The sequence below is a fragment of the Silene latifolia genome, chromosome 2, assembly GCF_048544455.1.
Source record: "Silene latifolia isolate original U9 population chromosome 2, ASM4854445v1, whole genome shotgun sequence".
NCBI classification, from domain to species: Eukaryota; Viridiplantae; Streptophyta; class Magnoliopsida; order Caryophyllales; family Caryophyllaceae; genus Silene; species Silene latifolia.
The window spans coordinates 26354652-26381521 of record NC_133527.1 but is presented as its reverse complement, the minus strand read 5'-3'; the positions used below and the strand labels follow the sequence as shown (position 1 = coordinate 26381521).

Here is a 26870-nt window from a genome sequence, read left to right as displayed (position 1 = left end):
GGTATTCGAACGGTTTCCAATTATCCACAATAAATTGGTGGCGACTCCACAAATGCAAACGCTTGTTCTCTCCTCCCAAGCGCCCCCGTGGGCCCATTGTCCACAGTGTGGTTAGCAGATTTATGCACAATCCAGGCAAAGAACATTGGGAAGCCGTTAAATGGATTCTTCGTTATCTGAAGGGTTCTTCTGATAATGGTTTGGTATTTGATAAGCAAAGAGATGATCCCGAAGGTGTAGTTGGTTATGTTGATGCTAACTACGGTGGTGATTTAGATCGAAGAAGGTCACTCTCAGCCTATATATTTACACTTTGTGGCTCTGCTATCAGTTGGTATTCTTCATTACAAGCCATTGCGGCTTTATCAACAACTGAAGCAGAATATATTGCTGCAGCTGAAGGTATGAAAGAGGCGATATGGCTCCGGGGCTTGGTGAGCGAGCTTGGTTTAAAACAAGATATTCTTGTAGTATTTTGTGATAGTCAAAGTGCAGTCCACTTGACCAGAAATAGCAAGCATCACTCAAAAACCAAGCACATTGATATCAAGCACCATTTTATCCGAGATATTGTTGATGCAGGAAATTTAACCGTTGAAAAGGTTCATACAATTGAGAATCCTGCAGATATGTTAACCAATCCACTCACAGCAGCTAAGTTTGATCATTGCTTAAACTTAGCTGGTATTATTCACACTTAATAAGGCTTCATGGCGAGAGAGAGAGAGATTATTTCAATGGGAAAGGCGAGTCAAGGTGGAGATTGTTGGAGTTATGTGGGCCTCACCTTTATTACTATCAATTAATGAGAGTATGTTTCTCAATTCATCATGAAACATACGAGTAGTTATGGAAATGTGAGAAACTTGTGATAGATTAATGCATATGCACATGCAACTGATGATGGAGTTAAGATAATGCATGCAACCTGATGAAAATGCTATGCTAACGCACTTCAACATTTACTCCAAAGAATACTATAAATACTTGCGTATTCCTCCACAAAATATTCATCACAACAAAACTACAACATAATACTTCTCATTATTATTCCTCTTTATTCCTACTCTCTATATTATATCATTGTGGGTGTTCAATATCATTTAACCCCCCGAGAGTAATTTATTTGGCATCTTCTATAGGCCATCGAGGAAATACTTGTACTCCCATAAATCATTATAGTGAAATATTTGGCTCTCTCGCCGGTGGCTTTTTACCTCTATTTAAAGAAGGTTTTTCCACCTAAAAATCTTGGTGTTATTTTTATTGTCTTTTTATTATTTCTCTTAAATCTTTGGTTGAATTTATTCGCTTCCGTACTCTATACCCCAACAATCATAATATTTTTGCTCATAAATATATTTAAAATGTCGAAAAAAAATCATTATTTATATTTTTCCAGAAAAATTCTTTGAGAAAAAAATAAAATTTTATGAATATTTCATTTTTTGGAGAAAAAATACGAGTATGAATTTTTCCACATTTTCCTTTTGAGTTCTCTTCTTTTTATTTGATACCCAAAGGTATCAATTTCATACCCACCTTCCCTATTGGATATGACAAACCCATACCTCATGGGTTTGAGGTATGTGTATGGGTATGAAAAATAATTTTTTAGCAAACAAACACAAGGTATGGGTTTAGCTCATTCCAAACTCATACCTTATACCCAAAATGGGTGAACCAAACACCCCCCCTAAAATGGGTTTGTTTACCTCTTTTTAAGATTTAAGGCGGATACTCCCGTCTTTAAAAAAAAATATTATACGCGAAATCCAACATATAAGTATATAACCACCCGATTTGAAAAGTTGAGCTTATCCTACCTTATAGGCCCATGAACTAAGTTTTGGAGAGGGTGGGCTTGTAACACTAGGCCATGTTTTTCAGATTCATTTCTACTCCGTTACATGTTTTATTTGTTAATCGGGATTCTTCGTGTTGACAGTCGATACAATTTTATTCAGTAATCAGGATATTGGATGCACAACTTAACGTAAATCTAGGGTGAGCAAATTTAGGTTTGAATCGGAAAAATGAATTGGACTGGGCTATTTGGTCTGGATTAAACCCGGACTGAATTATTTTGGTCCGGTCCTTGGTCCTCATTTTTCAAGTTTCGGTCTTCGGTCTTGTCCTCTCCGATCCAAGACGAGGTTAGTTTAGGTTCAGACCAAATAGACCAAATTTCATGTTTTTTAAGGCTAATCATTAAAATATTATGAATCAAATTAACATTCTATCTTAACAAGGCATTATAAATTAGTATTGTCAATGATTTTCATAAAAAGAGTCGTATAATTATTAGCGGAATTAAAATGTAATTCGACCCCGTTTGGATACTTGAATTTCATTTTAAATGACCAATCTCAAATTAGAAATGTGAAATCATGAATCTCAAATTCAAATTCTTTGTTTGGGAAACAAGGGATTTGAAATTTAGAATTTGAAATCCAATTTTTATGTTTGGCAATACAAAGAATTTGAGAATCCAAATTTGATCCAAACTCAATAGTTAACTCACATTGCAAGGTTTTTTAGGCTAAAATTTTCCGCAATACAAAATAGAATGCTCAAATTCGGTTTACAGTTTCAACTAGAATGCTCAAATTGTCTAACTATGATCAAATTCGGTTTACAGTTTCAACTAGAATGCTCGATTACGCTCATCAAGACAAAGCAAAATCCAATCTAATTTTTTATCACTCGGAAGGTCTTTGAGAACTTGAAATTTCACCGGCGCCTCCACGAACATATTTAACGTAAATAAAATCTGAGGACGTAGGATGCCAACAACTTTGGAAACCTCATCAAATACCTCTTTTCCTCCCAAAGTTGGAGTTGCTTTTAGTCCAGCATCAACATAACTTTGGAGTGTGTTAGCAACTTGAGTAACCGCATCAGCTAGACTATCACTTTTTCGCTTCTTTTTGGAGCTTGTTGAAGTAGTATCGATGCTAGAAGTCGAACCATCACATGCTTCCTCATCCATCATAGTAGCACCCTCTTCATAGTGCTCCCCTCCATCACCAACAGCTCTATCGGGTCCAAGTAATATCGACATATCATCCCAATGCTCGATATATTTATTGGCATAAGATGAAGCAGGTGGGTTGGCCTACAATGAGTATGCAGAAAAAAGACACATACATGTTAGTCTGATAAACAAGGTCTCAACTCAAAAGCTTATAATAAAATAATCTGATAAAATACAAGGTCTGCTCACATAATACATTAAAGTCCGACAAGCTGAACTACAACTATGCATCTGCCATTGTACTGCAGCTAACCAATTTGACAATCTCATACACAAGCTGAACCTAACTCATACAGGTGTATGATGATGCTTAAATGCTTAATTATGATCACGGATTGCACTGTAAAATGTAAATCTGTAACTATATGATACAGTTACTGTCAGTAATGCAATGGCCATGAAAACTAGCTATGCCACATTAGATGTCACCGCAGCTACGAATGCTATTAATGAAGCAATATAATCCAACGTTCACCTAACAGAATGCAAAAGAAATATCCCAGTACAGTCGAAAAGGAATATGCCAGTACAATCTTTGATCATAATTAAGCAGGTAACCAGAATAAAAAAATAGAATAGAAGGCAGACGGATTACCTTGATATATGTATCCCATTCATCATGATCGTCACGTGATACTAACACCATCTTTCTCTCCTCATCCCACTTGAATTTAGTTTTGGTTCTTATCTCCATGATAGTTCTATAATGCCTTCTCCAAATCCTGACACGATTCCTCACATTTTCAGTAGTAACGGATACATTTAGCTTGCTTCTTACCTCATCTACCACCGCTTGGTAGGCTTGAGGCTTCCAATCTCCATCTCCCTTGTTTCCTTGACTTACTTGATTATACAACACTGAAATTAAAAGAGCATCCATTTGGCTATTCCAAGAAATATATCCTCTCTTCTTGGGTTGTGTAGGAACCAAAACTTGCTTTCTTTTTTCAGCCATCACCTATAAAAAGATATAGGTCAGAATCTACAACATTAAACAAAGCGATTTAAACAAATACTGATGAGTGCAAATTAAACCATTAACATTGCAGCAAGATAATATAATATATCATCCAGTACTGTACTCTAAGGAGCTAGAGAGGCAGTGCAACAGATGGATAGTAAGTACATGCCCCATTCTGTCAATATATCAATCAAGTACAGTACATTCATTAGCAGCATGTTTTTTTAGTAAAGTCTTGCCAATTTCATTTTTTCAGTACTAGACTGTCTAGATACCATTAGTCGAATAATTGTTTAGAAAATAAAACAGAGAGCATAAATTTAAGGAGCTAGAGAACATAAATGAAGAGTTTTTAATGACTACTTACCACCATCATTTTCCTCTTTTTTAAGGAGCTAGAGGATAGTCAGATACCCCTCCTAGCTCGATAATCGTTCCACATTTTTGCCGCAAGATCGTCTCTAAATTTATTCCACTCTTCTGTTTGTTTAACACTCACTACATAATCGTCTCCACCATCCTCTTCTTGAAACACTGCATTTTGTAAATCTTGTTCTACCTCATTCATTAGAGCCGTTTCATCCATTTTTTCAAATCTTAAGAAGTTGTGTAGAATGACACAAGCATTTATGATTCTGACTTGGGTTTTTTTTACCATAAAAGCTACTGGTCCTCATAATAGCCCAATGCTTTTTCATGCAACCAAATGCTCATTCAATTGTGTTACGAGCTGACGAATGGCGCAAGTTAAAAAGCTCCTTGGAATTTGTTGGGGTGTTCCCTCGCCATAAATTTAAGTGGTATCTTGTACCTTTATATGATGCTAAGAAACCTTCACCATTGGTATACCCTAAGTCCACAAGAAAATACTTATCCTTTGGTACTTTAAGATTATAAGCATGCCTTTGAAGAGCGTCGCGGAGGACACGTTGATCAGAAGCAGACCCTTTCCACCCAGGTAGAACGTATGTAAAACAGAGATCTGGATCACAAGCTGCTAAAACATTTGTGCTAATGTGACCATTTCTATCCCGATACCTACCTCGATCCTCTAAAAGGACAACCATATCTATATGAGTGCCGTCAAGGGCGCCAACCACACCCTCAAACCATTTAAATTTTGGATCATAACATATGTAAAACAGAGATCTGGATCACAAGCTGCTAAAACATTTGTGCTAATGTGACCATTTCTATCCCGATACCTACCTCGATCCTCTAAAGGGACAGTTATATCTATATGAGTGCCGTCAAGGGCGCCAACCACACCCTCAAACCATTTAAATTTTGGATCATTGACAAAACTAGTGGTAGTATCAACTTCCTTCACGTAGTATTTTCCTATTTTTAAAACAGCTCGGAGCACCGTGTGAAATTGGCGACTCACGGTTTCTCCTGATCGTGCAAAAAGAGCTTGAATAGTTCGATTTTTCAAATTGTGAGCAAGGGTGTGGAGAAAAAATGCGACAACTTCTTCATTAGTCACTTTTCTAGAGGTAACTAACCCACCCTTTGATCTCAGAATCCTACATAATTTCTCAAAACAACGCCTATCGAAACGCAATTGCTCTTGACATTTTCCATTGTTTCTTAATGTATCTAACCACATTGCTCTTTTTTGTGAACGTTCGTGTTCGTTCCAAGCCAAATCCCTAACCTTATACCTTTTGTAATTCAACGCCCCTACTATAACGATAACACAACGCACAACTAGCGTGAAAAGCTCCATATCACCATCTTCTTCTTCTATTCTGACACGTGTCCGTGATTCCCGTTCATTATTACCCGCCATATTACTCAATAGCCTCAAATCTGAAAAATTATAGTGAGTTTATAAAATGTAAACAGAAGAGTACAGTACATCAAGCATCAGCTCAATGCATTCTGATTTATGTACATTATTTTTTATACACCCTAAAGGCTAGCTCAAATGCTCAAAATATAAGTCTCGAGACTGCCAACCTAGAACACTATCCACCTACAAGACTACAAGCATGAGTGTGACTCCATATATGTTGCATAACTCTCATATCCATGTCAAAGTCTGAAGTATCAGGTAGGGTACACGAATAATGCAAATAGACTACCTTGAACATGCACACACTCTATCATCTCTAGCACCCAGAGATGATAGAATTGTAATACTACGGTTTTATGAGTCTTTGGGTACTCTATCGAGTGGGGCTTACTCTGTTGAGTAAGTAGTTTTTGACGCAAAACAGTAGTCTGCCTGTAGGGTACTCGATCGAGTAAGTTGGGTACTCGATCGAGTAGGGGGCACTCGATCGAGTAAGTGCCTTACTCGATCGAGTAAGTGTGTTTTACGGGTTGTTTTAGCCGGGTTTTGTTAATAACGCGAGATTTATATAAAAGGCTTTCGTCATTGTTCTTAATCATTTTTACTTCTTAAAACCTTTTAAGAGAAGAGAAAAGCGTTACGTAGTTCGCTTTCGTCACGTTATTAACAAATCCCAAAGGCTAAGGTGGTCGGATCGTCGTGTTCTTTACGCCGTTGAGTTCGTCGTGTCGAGGGTAAGATCCTTGTATAGTTTTTATGTTGTTTCTTTAAGTTTGGTTAAAACCCTATTTTGGTAGATTTGGGGGTTTTGGGTATGTTGTATGGATTGGGTGATAATTATGTGAATATGTGTTGTAGGAGGAAGATTCGTAGAGGGACATTGTTGTTTAGTCATTGTTGACGACGGTCTTGTGGGTCGCTATTCCGGTAGGGTTTCCCTAATCGCATTAGTTACATGATGTGTGTGGTGATTGTCTTTGTAGATGGTAATTGTTGGTTGTTTCAGACGGTTGTGATATTGTGTTGTTGATTGTTTCAGACAGTTGTGATATTGTACTGTTGGTAATTGTTGGTGTTGTGACGGTTGTTGTTTATTGTCGTTGACTGTTGTTGTATCTGTCTGTTTCTTCGGGGTGCGTCCCTGGCTGAGTGGAGTCACTTGCGGGAGTGGCTTCACGCCCTTGATTCGCCTCTTGTGGAACCCGCCACAGGAGGGATGTACACATTAATGAACATGGGTTTATCGCTCGATGGAGATGAGCGGGGCTTAGGTGGGAACGGCTGCGGTCCCCCACTGGCGGCGAGGAGTAACCTGTTGCGATGGGTACTCTGGCAGGGCTACACACTTTAGTGTGTAGTCAGTTGTGTGGAGATTGGAGATGGAGATTGGAGTTGTGTTGAGCTGTTTGAACTGTTTGTGTACTTGTTTCATTGTGGCATTGTTTTTGTGTAATTAGTACTGACCCCGTTTAAATGTTTTAAAAACTGTGGTGATCCATTCGGGGGTGGTGAGCAGTCATTGAGCATGTATGATATGACGCGTATGGGATAGCTGGGATGGGTCATCACTCATCACGTGGCAGTTAGAAGTCTTCCGCTGTGTCAGACGATGTTTTATAGCTTTGATAGTTTTATCAGTAGACCGTCTGAGAACCTTGTATTTCAGTTTAACAGTTTTGGTTTTGATCATGTAATCACTTTAAACTATATTGTTATTTAAATTATGTTTCTTCATTGTCATTTGATTATCATTGCCTCGGGTAACCGAGATGGTAGCACTTCCATGCCTTGAGTGGTCCTGGTAAGGCACTTGGAGTATGGGGGTGTTACAAGAACCTCTTCTCAAAATCTAACTCATCCCTATCATACACTCTAGCCTCAAATCAATGTTATTTACACTTTAACTAACCAAAACTAAAGCCGAAAAGTCGATTTCATCATCAACACACACGACCCGCACAACTAATTCAAATGACGAAACTAATTCAAACTCCATCTCTCCATCATAAAAACATAAAATGAACGAAACAACTATAAAGAGGCATGGGTTCGTCCATTTCTCCATTATATCAACACACAAAAATTGAATATCATCCATTCAATCAACTAATCAAACTATAAACTTCAATACACAAAAAAAATCGAATATCAGCTATTCAATGAACAAATGAAACGATAAATTTCAACACACAAATCATAATTTAGCAGAGTAATTAGAAACTTAAACCTAGAAAAATCGAAAGAGGCATAAACATACTTGAATTGCTCTGATGGATGTTGGTGAGAAGAAAAACGATGATTATAATCCAGGAAAAATCGCAGGCTGAACTTTGTCGATGAAATCGCAGGCACGAACCCTAGAAATTGGGGATGAACTTTGTCGATGAAATCGATGTTGATGAATCGAGATGATGGAGATGTGAACTGTGGGCTGGAGTTGTAATTTGGAATACGAGGGGTAAGGGTGTGGATTTGAAATGGGCCTATTTATTAATGTTTAGAATTTGATAGGATTTCTATCAAATCCAAATTCAAATTATGCTATCAGCCCAAACACCATATTTGGGCCAAATTCATGATTTAAAATAAAATACCTGTTTCCAAACAGGCCATTATCGTATTCGAAATAGTGAACAAACTAGTTTAGGTCCATTTCGGTCCAAGATCGGATCAGACCAAATATTTCGGATTTTGTCCGATCTAAGACAGAAAGTTTTAGGTCCGGTCTTCAGCCCACTAGATTTTTATTTCGGTTTTCGGTCCGGTCCGGTTTGATCCGGTTTTGGATTGATACTCAGCCCTACGCAAACCTGTTAAGTTTGATTTTTCATGCACAAGAGCGAAAAATCGAAAGTTCGACTATTTTTTTTAGAAGAAAAGAGCCCTTATCAGTTTACCACCTACACGAATCATTACCAACAAATTCTTATTTAAAACGGATATATATTCGTCTTAAATTAAAATGAGTCAACTAATAAATAAGACAAAAGCATAATATGTACTCCACCAATTAACAAAAAAAATGTGCCCTCTTTATCTACAAACTCGTTATCGAAAAAAATTTGCCCTCTTTATCTACAAGTCGTTATCGTTATTTATCTCATGTTAAATTCTCATCTTAGGAGTGAATTACCCATTTACCCCGCGTACCCAGGGGACAAAAACGAGTGAGTTAATAGAGTTACCCTAAAAAAAAGCGGCTAATTACAAGACCTCGCAACGGACTCCGCCATTAGAAGAACACTAAACCGCCTCCCATCCTTCTCAGGTATTTCCATGAAGTAATTTAATGTGTTTGTTGGGTTTGTTCATTTGATTGTAAATGTCTTGACATTTTTGCTTCAATAATTTCTCCAGATTTCTATTTTATGTAATGATTTTTAAATTGGTTCTCATAAACTGGAATTTATGTAATCAGACCATTCTTTCTATGAAAACGTGATTTGGTTGCTTAAATGTGTGGATTTCAGATTTTGAAACTTAATTTTGTATAATACATTCGAAAAGTTTGAACTGGGAAATTAAATTTGAGGTCTTTGGTTAGCAAAACTAGTAGATTGACAACAGTAACATTATCCCCGGTGCCTCAATGACTCCCGCGGCCGTGAATTGCAGGGTAAGCCGGTAAGGGGGTCGGATCAGATATACGCAGCCTTATTCCTGACCCCTCTGTTATATACGGAGTATAATATTCATTCTGATTAATACCCTAGTTAGATTGCTTTGATAGGTTATACTCCCTCTGTCCCGGTCATTTGTTGTCCTTTTCCATTTTCGGGCGTCTCAGTCATTTGTTGTCCTTTCTATTTTAAAAATGAATTTGATGAGTAATTTGATCTTTCACACTCAATTTATTCCACTTGTCATTTAGTAATTGGCCCCCTCCCCTTTCCTTGGTCTTTGTGCCAAAATCAAAGGACAACAAATAACCGGGACATAGGGAGTATCAAATATCATAGTTTAATGAAGAGAAACTTTCGCCACGTTCTTTGTTTCTCTATCCAAGCTCTGGGTTCTAGTCTTGTTTCTTGTAGATTGCAATATTGAGTATCCATTTATCCCCATTGTTTTGCTTACAGAGAGTCCAATTGAGGGTCTTTAGAAAGGAGGACTAGTCACCCAAAATCTATCTACATTACTTGGATATTCAATACTAATGTGTCCTTATATTTGCTCAAGGTGTCTCAAATTTGCGTGCTTCTAGGGTCACATATCTATAGTTTTAGTTGTTTTTGTTTCGGGTTATTGACGAGTTGTGTTAGAGGCTCCATGCTAGGGGATTTTACAAAAGTAGTACCTTTATTTTGAGCAAGTAAAACACGGGGATTGGTTGATTAGACCGTCTACGTCTCTTCTTAAGAAATGAGGAGTAGGGTTACTTGGGTATTCATTGTGTTTTCTGTTATCATTTGTTTCATTCTTAATGGTCTGATGGTGAAACTTCAGTCTATTAGTTTCCTTACAGCATTTCTAGCTTTTATACAAAAAACACTTTCAGCATTATAGTTGCCCTCCGTCACTTACAGCGTTGAGTACTCCCAACCATTATTCCACAATGGTGAAAATAGAGGGTCGTTGTAGACACGACTCACGAGGAAGAAGAGGATCGATGCATAGAGGAGTTGGACGAGGGGTTTTGTGTGAATATGAGATGACATCAACTGCAGTAATATCAATAATTCTAACTTGTTTTTTTCACTCTACGAAAGTACAAATAGACATCAATGTTGATACCTTTGGTTCACTCAAGTGGCTGCGCTTTTTCCTCTTGTGAATAGGGATTGCAGTGAGTCGAAGACCCGACCTAGACCCTCTGGGTCAGACCCAAATGGGTCTGAATTTTTAAGACTCAATGGTATGGGTCGTATATGGGTCTTACGTAAAAGTTGCGGGTACGGTCAGCGGTCAGCTGTCGCGGTCTGGGCCTCACTTACGAGACCTGGACCCGAAATTTACAAAAAAAAAAAAAAATTAAACATACAAAACACACGCAGTACATTAACACCAATTAGTGCAAGTCAATTAGTCAAACACATACTATCTTCCTTTTATCTTCTTGACTTCTTCTACATCTAACACTCCCTTTTCCCATTAACCCTAATTCCCTAATCCACACCCAACAACGGCGACGTTCTGAAACCTGTGATTGACGACCAGACGACCAACAACTACGACGTTCTCCTTAGATAGTTCTATTCCTTTGTCAATTCTAATAAAAGTAACTCTCTATTCATCCCCTTTTAGTTGGGTTTTTATCTCTATTAATCCTTGAATTGGTTAGTATGATCCTAATCTTTTTATTGTTCATATGTTTGTTGAATTGAAAATCATTGTGGCATACATGTGTCTTTTAGCTTGAAAAATCAAATGGATATTGATGGGTGATCTTCTAAATGGTTCTACCTTATAAGTAGTTTTAATTGTATGATAAATCTGTGGTCAAGTCAGACGCGCAGTAGACCCGGACCCGGACCCAGACCCAGACCCGCAGTTACACCTGGCCCCGAGCCAGACCCTATGGATATGGGGTCCATTGATTTTAGACCCTATATGGTAAGGGTCGGGTCTTGAAGGTGGGGGTCACGGGTCCGGGTCTTAGTGGACTCGACCTGTTGCCATCCCTACTTGTGAAGTAGCGGTTCTTCGATGTAGTTCTCGACACAACTTTCATATTGGGTCATTCACAAACAACCTCTTTGTATTGCTAACACAAGAGTAGGACTGCTTACATCCGAACCCGCCGCACCCCGCAATTTGCGAGAGTCATTGAGGCATTCGGGTAATGTTGTCGTTGTTGATACCTTTGGTTGTTAGACAATGTTGAATACTGTTTTTACCATAAACAATATTTATTGTCAGCTATTTTTTGTTACCCTGGAGTTCTCACTGAACTGTATTGTGTAGTAGAATAATAAATTTGAAACAAGTTATCTCCATTTTCCAAATATTAATTATTTTTTCCTGCTAATATTCTGTTTTTTTTTTCTCTCGTTTCTTCTTTTGTAATGACAGCAAGATCTATATTACCTGGGAAGATAGAATACATGGCAGCTGCTCTAGCACCTAAGTTATCTCGTGGTACGTGCTTACTGTTTCGTTGCTTTCTTGTAGTTCCATATATCTACTATATGTTGGTTCGTCTGAAAATTTGGTTGCTTTGGCGTCACATTCATGTTATGCAGGATGTACTCTATAGAAGGGGTGTAAGTTGTCGGCTCTGACAGTTAAATGGTTGGCTGATCACATAGGAAACTGCTTAACCTCTAATATCGCTGTGTGTATTATATTCTTTAGTTTCTTTTGGATAATCAAGTAACGTATCAATATTCTGGTATTAAGCTGAATTCCAATGATATGATCAAATTGATGCCTTGTAAGCGAAGTACGGGGAGATGACTGGATGGAGATCACGATCTCCCTTCTCTTATAGTGAAAATAAGGATTAATAGAGAAGTCTGAAAGGATAAGGAAACAGAAAACTGCGGAGTTAAGTCGACCAACATAATTAAGGGAATCTTGAGTAGTAGTGTTACATGACACAATGTTTTCTTACATAGATAACCTTGTTTCCTTTTCTTCTGTCTGAACTGAAATACATCCTTATGTCCTGGATTGCATGAACGCGGAGAATGCAATGATGTTATCTGTCAAAATAAGTGGGTGTTGGATGGAAGGATGCCCCATGACCTCTGTCATGGGTAATTCATTGTATAATGTTCTGTGAAAGTGTGAAGTTAATTACTTGGTTTTATGTTATTTTTTTTTCTAATTCCATTAGCTAGATGTACTTGAAAATGTTGCAGTGAGTTTAGAAGCCGTATCAGCTAGCCTTTAACCTAATGTCCTTTGACAGTCTGCTATTCCATGATTAAACCAGTTTAAAAGGGATCTACAAACTACTTCTGTGTATTCCAATGTGTTCCAAGCCAAAGAACAATGTCCCTTTGTGTCTAGTGGAAGTAAACATTAATTCACCTCATCACAGAGCCACCATATTTTTTTGACTAAATCTTAAACATTACACTTTTCGCATAAGAAGCAAGTAACAAAGGCTTGTATTATGGTGTCTTACTGCTATTTCAACTTGATTCTTCGTCATTTTGATTTGCGATTTTGGCAATTGAGATGCATACCAGTCTCTAGTATTCTAACAGTCACAGACTGAGTGAAATAGATAACTCTGTTTAGATTAGCTTGTGTGTTCATCTTCAGCTTCCTTCCGATATTGACTGTATTATTTTACACGTGAAGGGACCAAATCATTGCTAGGCGGTCTTACCAGTGGCAACAGTTCTGGTATACTAAAATCCAGCTATGAGATGATAAACAGCCGTCTTTTTGTCCAGGTTCATTCCCTTACCTGGTTTATTGAATCTGGCCTCAGTCTTAACTAACTTGTATGACATTACCTTTGTATGGTTTGCCTTGAGGATTCTTAACGCTCGTATACCCCATGTTCTACACTCGCCATCCCGACATGGGTACGAGTTTACGACACTTGGCTATCCATTTTAAACTTTCATATATAGTTGTCACATCCCCTTGGATTTCACCCTGCAGGAAACTGCTAGCCAATATGATGAAATTTTGCTACACACTAATGTTGGATACATCATACATTCTACCAGTTGAGCTGCACCATGCCATCTAGTGGGATTTTGATATTGATTTTGTAGATGAAATGCTCTTGATGCTAAATACAACTGTCCATTCCTGAAATGATAAATGTTGTGAGACTTCATGTGATTTTTCTGACACATAATAATGTACTTGTAATGGTTAGCAGCACAGGACCTTCATACAGATGGGAACAAAGCTTACAGTGGTAGATAACTCCGGGGCTAAGGTGATTGAATGTATACAAGCTATCAAGGCTGATAAGTATGGAGCGAGGCTAGGGGACACAATAGTGGCTTCAGTCAAGGAAGTCCGGCCTGGAGGTAAGGTCGAGAAGGGCAAAGTCGTGCGGGCCGTCGTTGTAAGAGCAGCCATGCCACGAGGCCGTTGTGACGGGAGCGAAGTCAGGTTTGATGACAATGCTGCTGTGATTCTTGATGACAAGAACGACGGGCCTAGGGGAACCCGAGTTTTCGGCCCAGTACCTCATGAGCTTCGCAAGAAAAAGCATCTTAAGATCCTCACTTTAGCACAACACTTGGCCTAATTTTCTTGGTTGATTTGCTTTTTTGCTGTAGACTATACCTTATCGAGTTATTCTCATCATCTCATGTAAGACGGTTTTATACAATCATATCGTAAAACAGATCTATTTTTATACAATTATCAACTCGGTTAATTGAAAAGTTAGCTACCAAATAAATCTGTTTTACAAACTTTTTGGGTAAAGCTGTCGGATGGACAAGAATTTCAACACTATTTCGGAGCATATTTATGTGAAACTTTCATTTGAACCTTATGTCCACTCTTCTGTGTAAACTGGCTTCCTCTTCATTGTACTGTACCCAGTTTCTCACAAAGTTCGTCATTCTGGCCAATTAATTATGGAATTTTTTTTATGCAGATTGTAAAGAAAATTAATTATGCTTGGGGCTAAATGAGAGAATCTTAACTAGCTGGGTCAGAAAGGTTTAATGTAAGTAGTACTATACTACCTACGGAGTAATATATTCCCTCTGCCTCGGTCATTTGTTTGAGGTGTCTTAGTTAATTGTTTATTTGTTTGCCTTTCTATTTAGGATGTCTTTGATAGACAATTGGATCAATAATTAACCCTTTTCTCTTTCATTGATCTTTGTGCAAAAAAAATAAAAAAAGGCAAACAAATGTCCGGAACGGAGGAAATATTTATTTTTTATTTTTGCTGGGTACCACATTATATTGAGTACAAATTCTTGTTTGTGACAGCACATATCCGTCACTCTTGAGTGACGGATACCATTTTACCTCACAAAGTACCCACTTTTTCTCTCTCTGCAACACTATTCATGTGGTCCCCTTTCTCCACTAACCCATTTTGTTACCATTTTATCTCACAAAATATCCGCCACAAATGGTAACCCGTCACAAGGGAGACCAATTGTATATTGAGATGGTTGCTCTTGTTCTCCGCCATTAATTGCACACTTGCACCCCCCCCAGATCCACGAGGGCCACGAGTGACACCCACCAAATGAACATTGTCAATTTAACAATTTGATCTCTGTTTCTCTACCAAAACCAAACAAAATGAAAATTAACGATACTGCATTACCGATTTTGGTTACTGAATTTGAGTATCACCCTTTTACATGCACCGTGTAAAGTCCGTCTACAGGAAATAGATTTATATGAATTCCACGTAAAATTGTAAGAGGGCAGTACTGATACTACCATCCAATAACGCCCTGTCATTAGGTGACGCCATTTCATTTCCCGTAATATGATGAAATCAATAACACTAGCTCAAGCTTTACTAAACAAATACCCATAATTATGCAATAATGATGAAAGATCAATCCAACTTCAAGGTTCTTAAGAATTAAAGATCAATCATAATTATTAAAGTACTCCTAAAAAACAAGGTCTAGAGAAACACATCACTACTGAAAAGAAAGAGCATGCTTGACACTCCTAACAAACTTACCGCCCGCAGCAAATTCTTCAAACGGCCTAGTATCCAACCCAGCCCTCACCAACGGCGGCAAGAACAACCAAAACCCCGTTGCCACGACAAACGCCACTGTCGCAGGGCCAGAAATCCACCTTGGCACCCTCCATTTCCTTCCTACAGCCTTCTTTATAGCGACCTCGACACACAGACAAAATCCATGCAATAAAAAGAACCAAGTGACATCAAACGTTGGCGTAATGCGGCCTAAGTAATAGAATATGAGCTCGTGCATCAATGCCGACACCAGGAACGTTGCCATCACCGAAGGCAATGAAGCCCACTCTCTTCCTATGACCTTGGAAGAGAGATTCAGTGTAGGAAGGTACACTGAAGGCCTTAAGATTCTTGTCACCATAATATTCCATCTTCTTCCCCAAAAGTCTTGTAAGGAGGATGATAACAACGGCTCATCAAATGGCGGTTCGATTTCGCAGCCTGAGAAGTATTTAACCACTGCTGCAAATAGTGATAATGCAAGTTCTAGGAAGAAATACATGTGAAAGCAGAAGATAAACCATAAGACATTTGGGTGAATCAGTTCATTATAATCATAAATCTTGATTATTAAAGCTAATAAAACCGCTTTGATTAAATAATTCCATAAAGATTTCTTTTGGGGTTTTTGAGCTGTTTTCTGATCTGGGTCATTTTTATTTTGTGAATTATGAACTGGGTTTGTGCCATTTTGCGATTTTTGCGACGTTTTAGGAGATGGGTCTTGTTGGATTCTGATAGGAAAACAAGCAAGAGCAAGAAAAAGAGGAAATGAAATGGTAGGAAGAGAGCAAAGAGGTCCTTGACCAAAAGCAAAGAGTAAAATCTTGAAATTAGCAAGCCAAGCAATGAAGAAAGCTGTAGTACCACCAAGATGAAAAGATGTGAGTTTTAATGGAAGCGATAAGAAAAGCGCGATAATTGGAAGAATTGCTAATAATCTAGTGAAACCCTTTTGTGTAATCTTGCTAATAATATAACAATAGGTTAAAGATACAAAAACTGTTGCCCATACCATGATGAAGTTCTGAACCTCATCTTCTGCTAACTCAAGTGTAGAGGAATCAGTCATTTTGATTTTTTTTGGTTGAGATTGTTAGGAATAAAGCTCTCTCTTTAAATGTGGCTGTGACATCAGGCAGTAGAATATATAGTGGTGGACTGGTAGAGGATATCTGGAGGTGAGGCTTTTCTTGCAAATTTAATTGATTTTTTGTCTATTAAAATGGGCGCCCATAAATACACGGGGTGAACTCCCTCACACACTGGATTTATGTACAGTCTGACACTTTTGTCCTTTAATTTCCATACAGCAGCCATCTGCGTGTAACGTTCAGTTTACTTGCAGCCTTGCAGGGGCCCCACTCGTCACTTTGTTTTTACACTAATTCTCATTATAATTCTCATTATAGACGGACACTATCCGTCTATACGTATAAACGGATACCATTTTCCCTCACAAAATACCCATTTGCCATAAAATGGGAAGCACATCACAAATAACATTATACCTCCAGTTGTACAATAGCATCATACAACCAAGTTATATCTTATCGAGCTTATGTGTATTTTTATTGAGCTTTCTTAAAGTTAATTTTTTTATGTTTAAGTGACTGAATTCAGAAATTTTATGGTATAGCTCGACTTCTTTAAAACAAAACTCAAAAACTTTATTATATAGCTCGGGTTTTAGAGTATACAACTGGGTACAACTGGTTGTAGGATCTATTAACTGGAAGCACATGGGGGTGCCCCACCTTGTCCCCCCTACCCATTTTATTAGAGGTCTTTACCTGTCTGTTCGCCCACCCGTCTATAACAAGACCTATTGTTGTTTTTATTTCATTTCCCATTCCAATTTCCTACCGAGTAGTTTTCTCGTTTTCCAATTATGTTATGATCTGTTTACTTCAAAAAAAAGTTATCTTCGGTTTTACCATATTATAACTTGGTACCCTGCATAATTCGTACATTTTTGCTAGAACATTTTGAAATACTCTTTAATTTTTTGTTATAAAATATGGTTAATATTTATCCAATATAATCACATTTTTCTCGTCTACTAATGCATAGTTAAATTTACAAAATAGTAGTCGTACTAACGAAAGTGTTTTAGTCATTAACTCGAAAGTGACCCAACCCGAAATAACCTGATCCGGGATGTATGACAAACCCAAAATAATCCCACCCAAACTGACCCGATCCATACCCGACTCGATTTGACCCATTTTTTCATTAAGTGCAAATTGTTAATTAATGAGACAAAATGAAAATTTCAGTTAGAGATATTTAGGCCGAATTAGTCAAATTGTTAAATTTTATAACCCGCAAATGTAGCATATCAATATATAATAATTAAGAATAAACGATAATATTGTTGTATACTTTAGAGATCTTATTAAAATATAACCCGCACTATCAATAACGTTATGTATTAAACAAAAGTAAATAAGTGTAAAACGGGATTTATCGTAAAACATGATTTTTTTAACCATTTTTACCCATTAATGACGTTGTGTTTAAATCCGTTTTACAACTATATTAGTGTAAAACTCTTAACCGTTTGTATAGACTAACTCTCAAATTATACGCGAATTTCATTGTAAGACCGTTTTATGTGCGACGAGAAAAATGTGACTACTTTGGATAAATATTGACCATTTTTTATGACAAAAAATAAAAAGTATTTCAAAGTCGTCATTATTTTAGCAAAAGTTACATTTTGACAAAATACACGAGAAAACCGTAGAATTATACAGGGTACCAAATTATAATATGGTAAAACCGAACATAATTTTTTTTTGAAGTAAACAGCATAACATAATTGGAAAACGAGAGCAGGAGGAAATTGGAATGGGAAATGAAATAAAAACAAAAGTGACGTGTGGGGCCATGCAAGTACAGTGAATGTTACACGCACATGGCTGTTGGGAAATTAAAGGGCAAAAGTGTCAGATTGTACATAAATCCAGTGTGCGAGGGAGTTCACCCAGTGTATTTATGGGCGCCCATTAAAATAGATGAGATGCTGACAGAATGAAAGTGACTAATATATGTGGACACAACATGGTAGACCTAACAATCTGAGATCAATTCAATTCCAGTTACGGGTCAAATTCGGGTAAATTTTGCCAGGCCTACCAAGGGCGTAGCTGCGTTAGGGCCAGACTGGGCCATGGCCCGGGTAGGTATATAATTAATTTTGTTAATAAGTTAGAGTAATTGTCGTAGTAACCTAATGGTGAAGTTCTTAGCTTTACCTTTGCAACCCAGGTTCGATTCCTCTTGTAAGCAACTTTCTTTTTTGTTAATTTTTTGCTCAACATTTTACACATTCTTACTCGTTGGACTTTTGAACGCTTATTCGTTGTTTGGGCCTTTAGTTTTTTTTTTTTTGGATCTCTTTTATCTATTGTCATTTAACTAATGACCTAACAACAAACATGCTTATAATCTTTCGTAATATTTAGTTGAATATTCAAAACGATGACAAAAATATATTTCAGCACACATTTATACTCGTTGTTTAAGCGTTTAATGCTAACTCTTTCATTGCATGTGTAGATTTTTTTTGTTTGGAAAATAAATATACGATGTTTTGCTTGAGAACATGTATGTGAACAACAATAAAAAATTTAAGAATTTTTTTAAAAGTTCGGCTCCACCTATAATTCTATCCTGGCTACGTCCCTGAGGCCTACTGACATGTAGTAAAGGTAAAATTTTCAGAAACAGTAAAGAGTGAATATGTTGCTCGGTACCTGGGTCTCCGTAAGGGGGGCTATCAGCAGATACCATCAAAAGAGTAACGAGTATAAGGCGGTATGAGTGGTGGAGCGAGGAGGAGGGCTAGTAGGGGCGCCCGCCCCCGCTGGCATTTGAAAATTTTAAAATTTTTAGTTAAAATTTTTGGATTTTTTCAAGGTTGCCTTATAGTATAACCACTTCGCCCCCGCTGGTCTAAAATCCTGGCACCGCCATTGGATATGATTATACAAGATGTAGGCCTTTTGCATCCCATGGGCCATATCTTGTACATACTTCCACTCATTGTTTCTTGCCCATTGAGGTGACGCAAGAGGTGATCCTCTTCCCCGAAGCGGATGCAATTTATTAACAGTTAGTCTTGCTGAAGACGGGTCGGAACAAGTGACGGGTAATGCCACTCACAAAACGGATAGGGGGACAAGGTGGGGGCACCCTCATGTGCTTCCCTCTCTCCTCTATTTGGGTCATTTGTGAGAGGAAATGGTATCCGTGATCCGTCACTCCAAAGTGACGGATACGTGCCATCTTCAATGAGATTTTGTGATTTATTAAATATGTCACAAGACACTTCAAAATTTTCACCAAGATTTAGAATTTGAGAATCGGTATTTAGACACAGGATTAAGTCTAGTCAAAACTTTTAAGTTGTGATTTTTCAAAGTACCTTTAAGAATGCAAAAATGAGTAGTATTCAAAATTGTAAACTTTGAACAAAATACCATATCATAGTTCAGTGGATAATCAGACCATCTACTATTGAACGGTTTAGAGATCGACTCAGATTCTCAAGTACACCCGATATATCACGCAACCTAGCCAATGAGAATGTTGCGTGTTTATTTAGTTCAATTCATTGACATTGCGTAATTATTAAGGTGACTATGGATCATATGAATTTCTCATACATGAAATGACTGGTAGCAACTCCTCTAAAACACAATCAATAATTCGCTAAAATTAGATCGAATCATGGTACTAGAATTGGATCATGTGCTTAATGAACGCGCCAACAACCGCATACTCATGAACTCCCTTGGTACTCAACCCAGCCCTCAACAAAGGTGGCATGAACAGCCATACCCCAGTAACTATCACAAAACCCACTGTCGCAATGCCAGAGATCCACCGAGGGACCCTCACTTTACCACCAACGTACTTTTTCACGATCACCTCAACGCAGAGGCAAAAACCATTGAGGAGGAAGAACCACGAAACTTGGAACGTCGGTGTCTCACGCCCAAGGTAGTAGAATATAAGATCATGGTAGATTCCTGACACACCAAATGCAGCCATTACCCCAACCAGCTTACCCATCTCCCTGCCTACGAACTTGGAGGCGAGATTCAGCGTTGGGAGGTACACTGTAGGCCGTAATATGCTCGTCACCATGAGATTCCATCTTCTACCCCAGAAATCTTGTAGCGAAGTCGACACCAAGGGTTCATTGAATTGAGGTTCTAGGTCTAATCCTAGGAAACATTTAGCCGATTTTGCAAGACATGCTAAGACTAACTCCAATGCAAAATATATGTGAAAACCATATAATGTGCATAATAACTTTTCTGGTATCTCATTGCTGTAATCATAGATTTTAATCATGATAGCTAAGAGAGTTCCTTTGATGATGTAATTCCAAGGTGAAATCTTTGGTTGACTTTTTGGTTTTTGATAAGATGGGTAGGATTTATTTGTAATTTCATGATCTGGGTGTTTTCCATTTTGTGATTTCTGCAGGTTTTTCTGATCTGGGTTCGATGTGTCAATTTTGATGGGTAAACAAGCAACTAAAAGGAAATAGATGAGTGAGAGTGGAGGGTCAAAAGTAAGAGGAGGTTTACCAAATGCAAAAAGCAAGAGCTTGAAATTAGCAAGCCAAGAAATGAAGAAAGAAGTGAAGGCACATAGATGAAGAGAAGTGAGTTTAAGAGGCAGAGCTAAAAACAGAAAGATTACAGGAAGTAATGTTATTAATCTTGTGAAACCTTTGGGAATAATCTTGCCGATGATATAACAGTATGTCAAAGATACTAAGATTGATAACCATACCTTAACAAAGTTGCTCAATTCATCTTCTGCGATCTCTAACATCTTTGCCAATTAACAGCGATTTTCGAGTGAGTTGACCTTTATTGATGTTTGATTCAAGAACTAGACCTTAGAACAACTCACCAGACACCAGAAGACTAGAGTGCTCTTAACAAGCTATTTTTGAATTGAACACGAGCAAACAGCTTCAAATTAGTGGTTTTACTGTTTTAGTAATGTGAGGTTCTTTAATCCTGGCTAAAATAAGCGCCATATGGAGCACTTTACAAGGAGCTGTCAACTATGATTGTTTTAAGGATATCCTTGTTTTAATAAACAATACTCCGTATGTCTCATTATCGATAATGGAACCCAATTCACATGTCTTCCTCCTTATTTTAATGAAAATGGAATCCTTCATCAAAAATTTGAATATTGACACCATCAGTCCATCACAAAAATGGGCACATTGAGTGCAAACGTTATCACATATTCCCTCCGTCCCACTCATTTGTCATTCCTGTTTCATATTGGGGGTGTAGTGAGTATCTTTGTTGTCCTTTCTATTTTAAGAATGAACTTGATGAACAACTTAATCATTTACCCTCAATTTGTTCCACTTGACATTTAGTAATTGGTCCATTCCTCTTTTCTTGATCTTTGTGCCAAAATCAAATGATAACAATTGACCCGGACAAAGAGAGTATTAAATTTAGCGTGTGTTTTATCAACAAAGATACTCTCCATTTCCTCTCACAAACATATTTAATAATAGGGATAATTCACGTGGTGCCCCTGAGGTTTGGCTTAATTCTCGTGGTACCCCTGCGTTTAAGTTTGTGCACATGGTACCCCCGAACTTTCATTTAAGTGCACCATCTACCCTTTTCTTTTTTTCTGTTATAACGCCGTTAACCCACTATCACTAACAGTGTACTATATAACTCCATTGTCATCTTCACCTTTCTCCTCACAAAGCACTTCTTATTTTTCCCTCAAAATTTTCCTTTTTTCTTCTTACAACACTCTATTTTTTGAGTCTGTCTCCCAAACTTTCTGTCTTCCTTTTCTTATCATTTCTCCACCACAATTATTCAATTTCACACCACAATAATTCATCCATAATTCCATAAACACCATTAATAACCACCAAATTTACCACCATGGTTAACAGTTCTCGGGCACGATATCAATCGACAATTCAACTAATTACCAATTCAACTGCCTCACCTCACCAATCAAACATCAACCGAGCCATCGTGATTCGAGTCGGCGCACCAGCAGCAGTATCTTCATATCAGAATCACCGGCTTAATTAGAGCCACCTGCATTCACCATCTCCATATTCAATACTGAACTCGGAATCAAAACCCGAGTCCAATTCACCAACAGCCACCGCACCACCACGACAAGTCTCCTCTAATCTGCCCCATCGACAACAACCACCTGAGATCATCAACACCTTTCTCCGTCGCCACACATTCGCACCACCTAATTCCTCAAATATAATTCCCAAACTGCCCAGATCCTTCAAATAAATAATTTCAATAAAAGCAAGAAACCGCCTATTTAATGCAGATTCAGATTGATTGTTCATCATTTTTGTCATTCTTCATCATCATATTTTCCCATTTCATTGGTTCATCATCTCAAATTTTCAATAGGAGCATAATTTGTAGTTAAGAGATTAAAGGAAGAAAGGGAGAAAAAAATGGACAATGATAAAGAGTAGTAATTTATTATGAATACCTGTTGTGTGAGGATGGTGGTGAATGGTTAGTGGTTACAATTGGGGAAGTCTGATAGAAGTAATTGTGGAGATTGGAGGGAAAACGAAGGAAACTAATATTTTTTTGGGAAAGTTAGAGATAGACAAGTAATTTGTTGTTCATCAATGGTGGCAATTAGTGGGCAATGGGGAAGTGAGAGAGAGGGAGAGAGTATTGTTTATTGGTTTGTGAGGGAAATGTGGAGGAAAGTAAAGATATGAGGAGGGAAAAAGACAAAGAGTTCTAACGCCGTCATAACAGAAAAACCAATAAGGGCAGATGGTGCACTTAAATGAAAGTTCGGGAGTGCACAAGACAAACTTAAACGCAGTGCACCACGTGAATTAAGCCAAACCTCGCGCAGTCTGCGTGAATTATCCCTTAATAATATTATCTCCACTATACTCTATTAAACCTTTATTTCTATACATAATTCATGAACCGTTCGATATTGATAGAATATAATCTGGACCGTTGATAGCTAATGGCCTCTCTCTTTCTTTTTAGGAAATGGAGAGGATTTTAACTCGGGGTTTTTATTATTTGAAGCTCAATTGGTGATTATGTTTTCGGGGGAATGTGTACCCAGAGTGGCGAAGTCGTTAAATTTAATTAATCGAACACCCCTTTTGTGTTTAAATGGCCAACATTTTACGAGCAAGTATTGTTTAACGAACTTCTGATTTCAAAAAATGTGATGACTGAACAAAAATATCTTGAGTACTAAAATCCGACTATCCGAACATTGGCTATTTTGACTTTTACCAAAATCAGAACATAGCCCTCTCTCTAAAAAACCCTCTCTAAAAACCTAGCCTCCATTATTATTCGGGGGCTTTCATCGATCATCCATCGATGGTAAGCCCCTCAAAAGCTCTCTTAAACAACTAATATTATGCAGATCTATCTTATTTTCAATAATAGTCTCCCTTTTGGTGAGATATGTTGTTCCGTCCCTTCTTTCGGGTTTTTCCATTTTTTCGTGGGATTGTTATCAATATAATAAGTTTTAATCGACGGGGAGATTATCAGATTTGTTTCGTGGATGAATACATCAAGACGGCTACACTGTTTCCCTTCATCAACGATTATTCATAGATTCAAGAGATGACAATTTCAAAAATCCGACTATCCGAAATGATCCGAACGTTTGGACATTCGATCCAAAATCTTTGATTTTTTTGGATCGGATATGGATATTAAAATTAAAAAAATAAAATATCTGATCCGATCAAAAACTATATTTTTCTTTTATTTACTATGAGTATTTTTTCTTGTCATTTATTATTATTTTTTATTTAATGAATGTGTTTAGATAGCAATCCTTATATTGGGGTATTGGGGTTGTATGGAATCCCAACATTGCAGTGTTGGATTAATTATTTTAAAATGGTTCTATTTTTTTCGTTTTTTTTTTTAATTTCTAACGCTATTTTAAGTATAATTCTCAAAAGAAAAAAAAAACACACTTTGATCTGATACAACAACTTAACAAAGTTTAAAAATATTAGAAAAATATGTAAGTGGTACTTAAAATTTATGTCAAAATAATTGAAGTAAGAATAGAAAGGAAAATCATGTAAGACGATGGATACGATCGTGTTTCAAACTTAATTTCCAAGTAAATTCCAAAATATGCATATCCCCATCCGATACGAAGATTGGATATCTAAAACATTTGGTTTGAATATGAATATCTGACTTCGGGAATTTTTAATATGGATATCCGACCTGAAATAGCACTTTGGATCGGTATCCGATCCGTGCTCTGCCTACTGGGTAGTAACGAAATTAAGTACCCTATTCATTTTCCCTAAAAGAAATATTTAAGGTAAATTAAGTATAACATGTCACCGAAACAATCTTATTAATAGGGCTTGTTTGGGATGCGATGAATTATTAAGGAAGTAATAAAGCTTAAATGAACTAAAAAATGGAGGGAAGGAATGAGGGTTGAAGATAGAAATTGGAAATATAGCGTAATGCATTATCTCCATAATAATTCTTCCTTGACCTCCTCTTTCTTAGACCTGACAAAAGGAACCCGACCCGAAAAAGCTAACCCGAGACCCGAACTACATCACCCGAATGTGACACGCCCCAACCCGAACTTGACCCGAGCTTTCTTGACCCAAACTGGTATGACCCGAAATTGACCCGATCTGAAACCACCAAACCCGAAAATGACCCGACAAAATATAACTCTAATTGAACCGAAAAGACTTGAAATGACAATTTCTCTATTATTCATTGACCTGAAAATGACCCGACCCGAAACAACCCGACCCGATTGACCCGAAATGACCTGTTCTGACCCAAGTTAACCAGAAATCAATGAGAAACCCGAATTGACCCGACCCGTTTTGCCATGTCTACGTCTTTCCACCCTTCACAACCACCACTAACCACCAATTTCCTCCCATTTCTTCATGTTTTAACTCTCATTAGTCCCTTAATAATTACTCCAATCTGAGACAAGCCACTAACAAAAATACTTATTTTTATAAAATTATTTTCGGAATATACATTTTACTCAATAGGATACCGTTTTCATAATAGTTTCCATTTGTTTACAACTTTACATTTAGATTCTATACTGTACACTATTGACATTTTTAATTTTCTTATTAGTTAGGTGTACGATTCTACATAGCATTTCAGAATTTATCATACATAAATTGACTAGTAGTAATAACTCCATTTTAACTGTCTTAAATTTTAGCGAAAGATAAATCAAACCATGGTGCTAAGCTTGGATCATGCGGCTTAATGAACGCATCAACAACCGCATACTCATGATTCATGAACTCCCTTGGTAGTCAACCCGGCCCTCAACGACGGTGTCATGAACAGCCATACACCGGTAACTATCACAAAACCCACCGTCGCAATACCAGAGATCCACCGAGGGACCCTCACTTTCTCACCAACGTACTTTTTCACGATCACCTCGACACAGAAGCAAAATCCATGGAGGAGAAAGAACCATGAAACTTGGAACGTCGGTGTCTCACGCCCAAGGTAGTAGAATATAAGATCATGGTAGATTCCTGACACGCCGAATGCAGCCATTACCCCAACCAGCTTACCCATCTCCCGGCCTACAAACTTGGATGCGAAATTCAGCGTTGGGAGGTACACTGTAGGCCTTAATATGCTGCTCACCATGATTTTCCATCTTCTACCCCAGAAATCTTGTAGCCAAGTCGACGATAACGAGGGTTCATTGAATTTTGGTTCTAAGTCTAACTCCAATGCCAAATATATGTGAAAACCATATAATATACATAGCAACTTTTCTGGTATCTCATTGCTGTAATCATAGGTTTTAATTATCACACCTAACAAAATTCCTCTGATGATGTAATTCCATACTTTAACAAAGTTGCTCATCTCGTCTTCTGCTACCTCTACCATTTTCGCCAACTAACTTTGTTTTTCCGGTTTTGGTTCGTTATTTGGTCTTTTATACAGCGATTTTAAGACAAAAGTAGTGTCAAGAAGCAAGTTTTGAATAGAAGACGAGCACTTGACAGTGAAATGTGAAGTGTGATTGTTTGAATAAACAATGTGTCTCAGAAGGTACTCGTGAATCATGATTCCCACGAAGGAGTACCGGAGGGTCCGATTCCACCGTCCAAGGACTGAAAATGCATACTATGACATTTAAGGGCTGGGATAGTGTACTTATAAATTTCTTTTTTAAGAAATCAATTATCCTTAATGCACTAAAATCAACATACTACCATCAATTATTGTCCCATGAATTGGACTTTCGTCGTATCTATAAATATTATTAAAAAGGTAAACCTTAAAGGTCACGTAGATAATGCCACCTCGCATTACTAAATGCCACCTTGCATAACCAAAATTCCACGTCACCAATTATAGAAAGTCACGTCATTATT

The 26870-nt window shown here is 37.6% G+C and overlaps 5 protein-coding genes across 7 annotated transcripts; 1 reads left to right on the top strand and 4 right to left on the bottom strand.

Annotated features, from left to right (window-relative positions):
• Positions 1–2647: 2647 nt before the first annotated feature.
• LOC141637754 (uncharacterized) lies at positions 2648–4371 on the bottom strand. The gene is made up of 3 exons (XM_074447184.1): positions 4366–4371; positions 3633–3995; positions 2648–3118 (listed from the first exon to the last, which is right to left on the bottom strand). The coding sequence occupies exons 1-3, from the start codon at positions 4369–4371 to the stop codon at positions 2648–2650; spliced, it is 840 nt and encodes a 279-aa protein (XP_074303285.1).
• Positions 4372–8820: 4449 nt separating this feature from the next.
• Positions 8821–14099, top strand: LOC141642510 (large ribosomal subunit protein uL14mz). Of its 3 annotated transcripts, none has more exons than XM_074451347.1 (4): positions 8821–9064; positions 11809–11874; positions 13048–13142; positions 13583–14099. In XM_074451347.1, exons 2-4 carry the CDS (start codon positions 11841–11843, stop codon positions 13958–13960), a joined length of 507 nt encoding a protein of 168 aa, XP_074307448.1. In that variant the 5' UTR covers positions 8821–9064; positions 11809–11840; the 3' UTR covers positions 13961–14099. The 3 variants fall into 3 exon arrangements, with proteins under 3 accessions (XP_074307448.1, XP_074307446.1, XP_074307447.1); XM_074451345.1 differs by having other exon boundaries at positions 13580–14099; XM_074451346.1 differs by lacking the exon at positions 8821–9064 and adding an exon at positions 10910–11014 and having other exon boundaries at positions 13580–14099.
• A 1105-nt stretch (positions 14100–15204) lies between these two features.
• LOC141642509 (acyl-CoA--sterol O-acyltransferase 1-like) lies at positions 15205–16620 on the bottom strand. The gene has a single exon (XM_074451344.1). It carries the CDS (start codon positions 16470–16472, stop codon positions 15336–15338), a length of 1137 nt encoding a protein of 378 aa, XP_074307445.1. The 5' UTR covers positions 16473–16620; the 3' UTR covers positions 15205–15335.
• Positions 16621–19969: 3349 nt separating this feature from the next.
• Positions 19970–21604, bottom strand: LOC141642508 (acyl-CoA--sterol O-acyltransferase 1-like). The gene has a single exon (XM_074451343.1). The coding sequence runs from the start codon at positions 21254–21256 to the stop codon at positions 20144–20146; it is 1113 nt and encodes a 370-aa protein (XP_074307444.1). The 5' UTR covers positions 21257–21604; the 3' UTR covers positions 19970–20143.
• A 4151-nt stretch (positions 21605–25755) lies between these two features.
• LOC141637732 (acyl-CoA--sterol O-acyltransferase 1-like) lies at positions 25756–26379 on the bottom strand. Its single transcript, XM_074447176.1, has one exon. It carries the CDS (start codon positions 26377–26379, stop codon positions 25756–25758), a length of 624 nt encoding a protein of 207 aa, XP_074303277.1.
• Positions 26380–26870: the final 491 nt, after the last annotated feature.

What these genes read in the sequence shown, in the direction of transcription:
- LOC141642510 (XM_074451345.1), top strand. Translation starts at nt 11,841, where the DNA reads ATGGCAGCTGCTCTAGCACCTAAGTTATCTCGTG. An exon ending in AGCACCTAAGTTATCTCGTG is followed by an intron (nt 11,875 to 13,047) that starts GTACGTGCTTAC and finishes TTACACGTGAAG; the next exon opens with GGACCAAATCATTGCTAGGC. An exon ending in ACAGCCGTCTTTTTGTCCAG is followed by an intron (nt 13,143 to 13,579) that starts GTTCATTCCCTT and finishes TGTAATGGTTAG; the next exon opens with CAGCACAGGACCTTCATACA.
- LOC141637754 (XM_074447184.1), bottom strand. An exon ending in AATGGGATACATATATCAAG is followed by an intron (nt 3,119 to 3,632) that starts GTAATCCGTCTG and finishes TACTCATTGTAG; the next exon opens with GCCAACCCACCTGCTTCATC.
- LOC141642509 (XM_074451344.1), bottom strand. Translation starts at nt 16,472, where the DNA reads ATGACTGATTCCTCTACACTTGAGTTAGCAGAAGATGAGGTTCAGAAC.
- LOC141637732 (XM_074447176.1), bottom strand. Translation starts at nt 26,379, where the DNA reads ATGGTAGAGGTAGCAGAAGACGAGATGAGCAACTTTGTTAAAGTATGG.
- LOC141642508 (XM_074451343.1), bottom strand. Translation starts at nt 21,256, where the DNA reads ATGTTAGAGATCGCAGAAGATGAATTGAGCAACTTTGTTAAGGTATGG.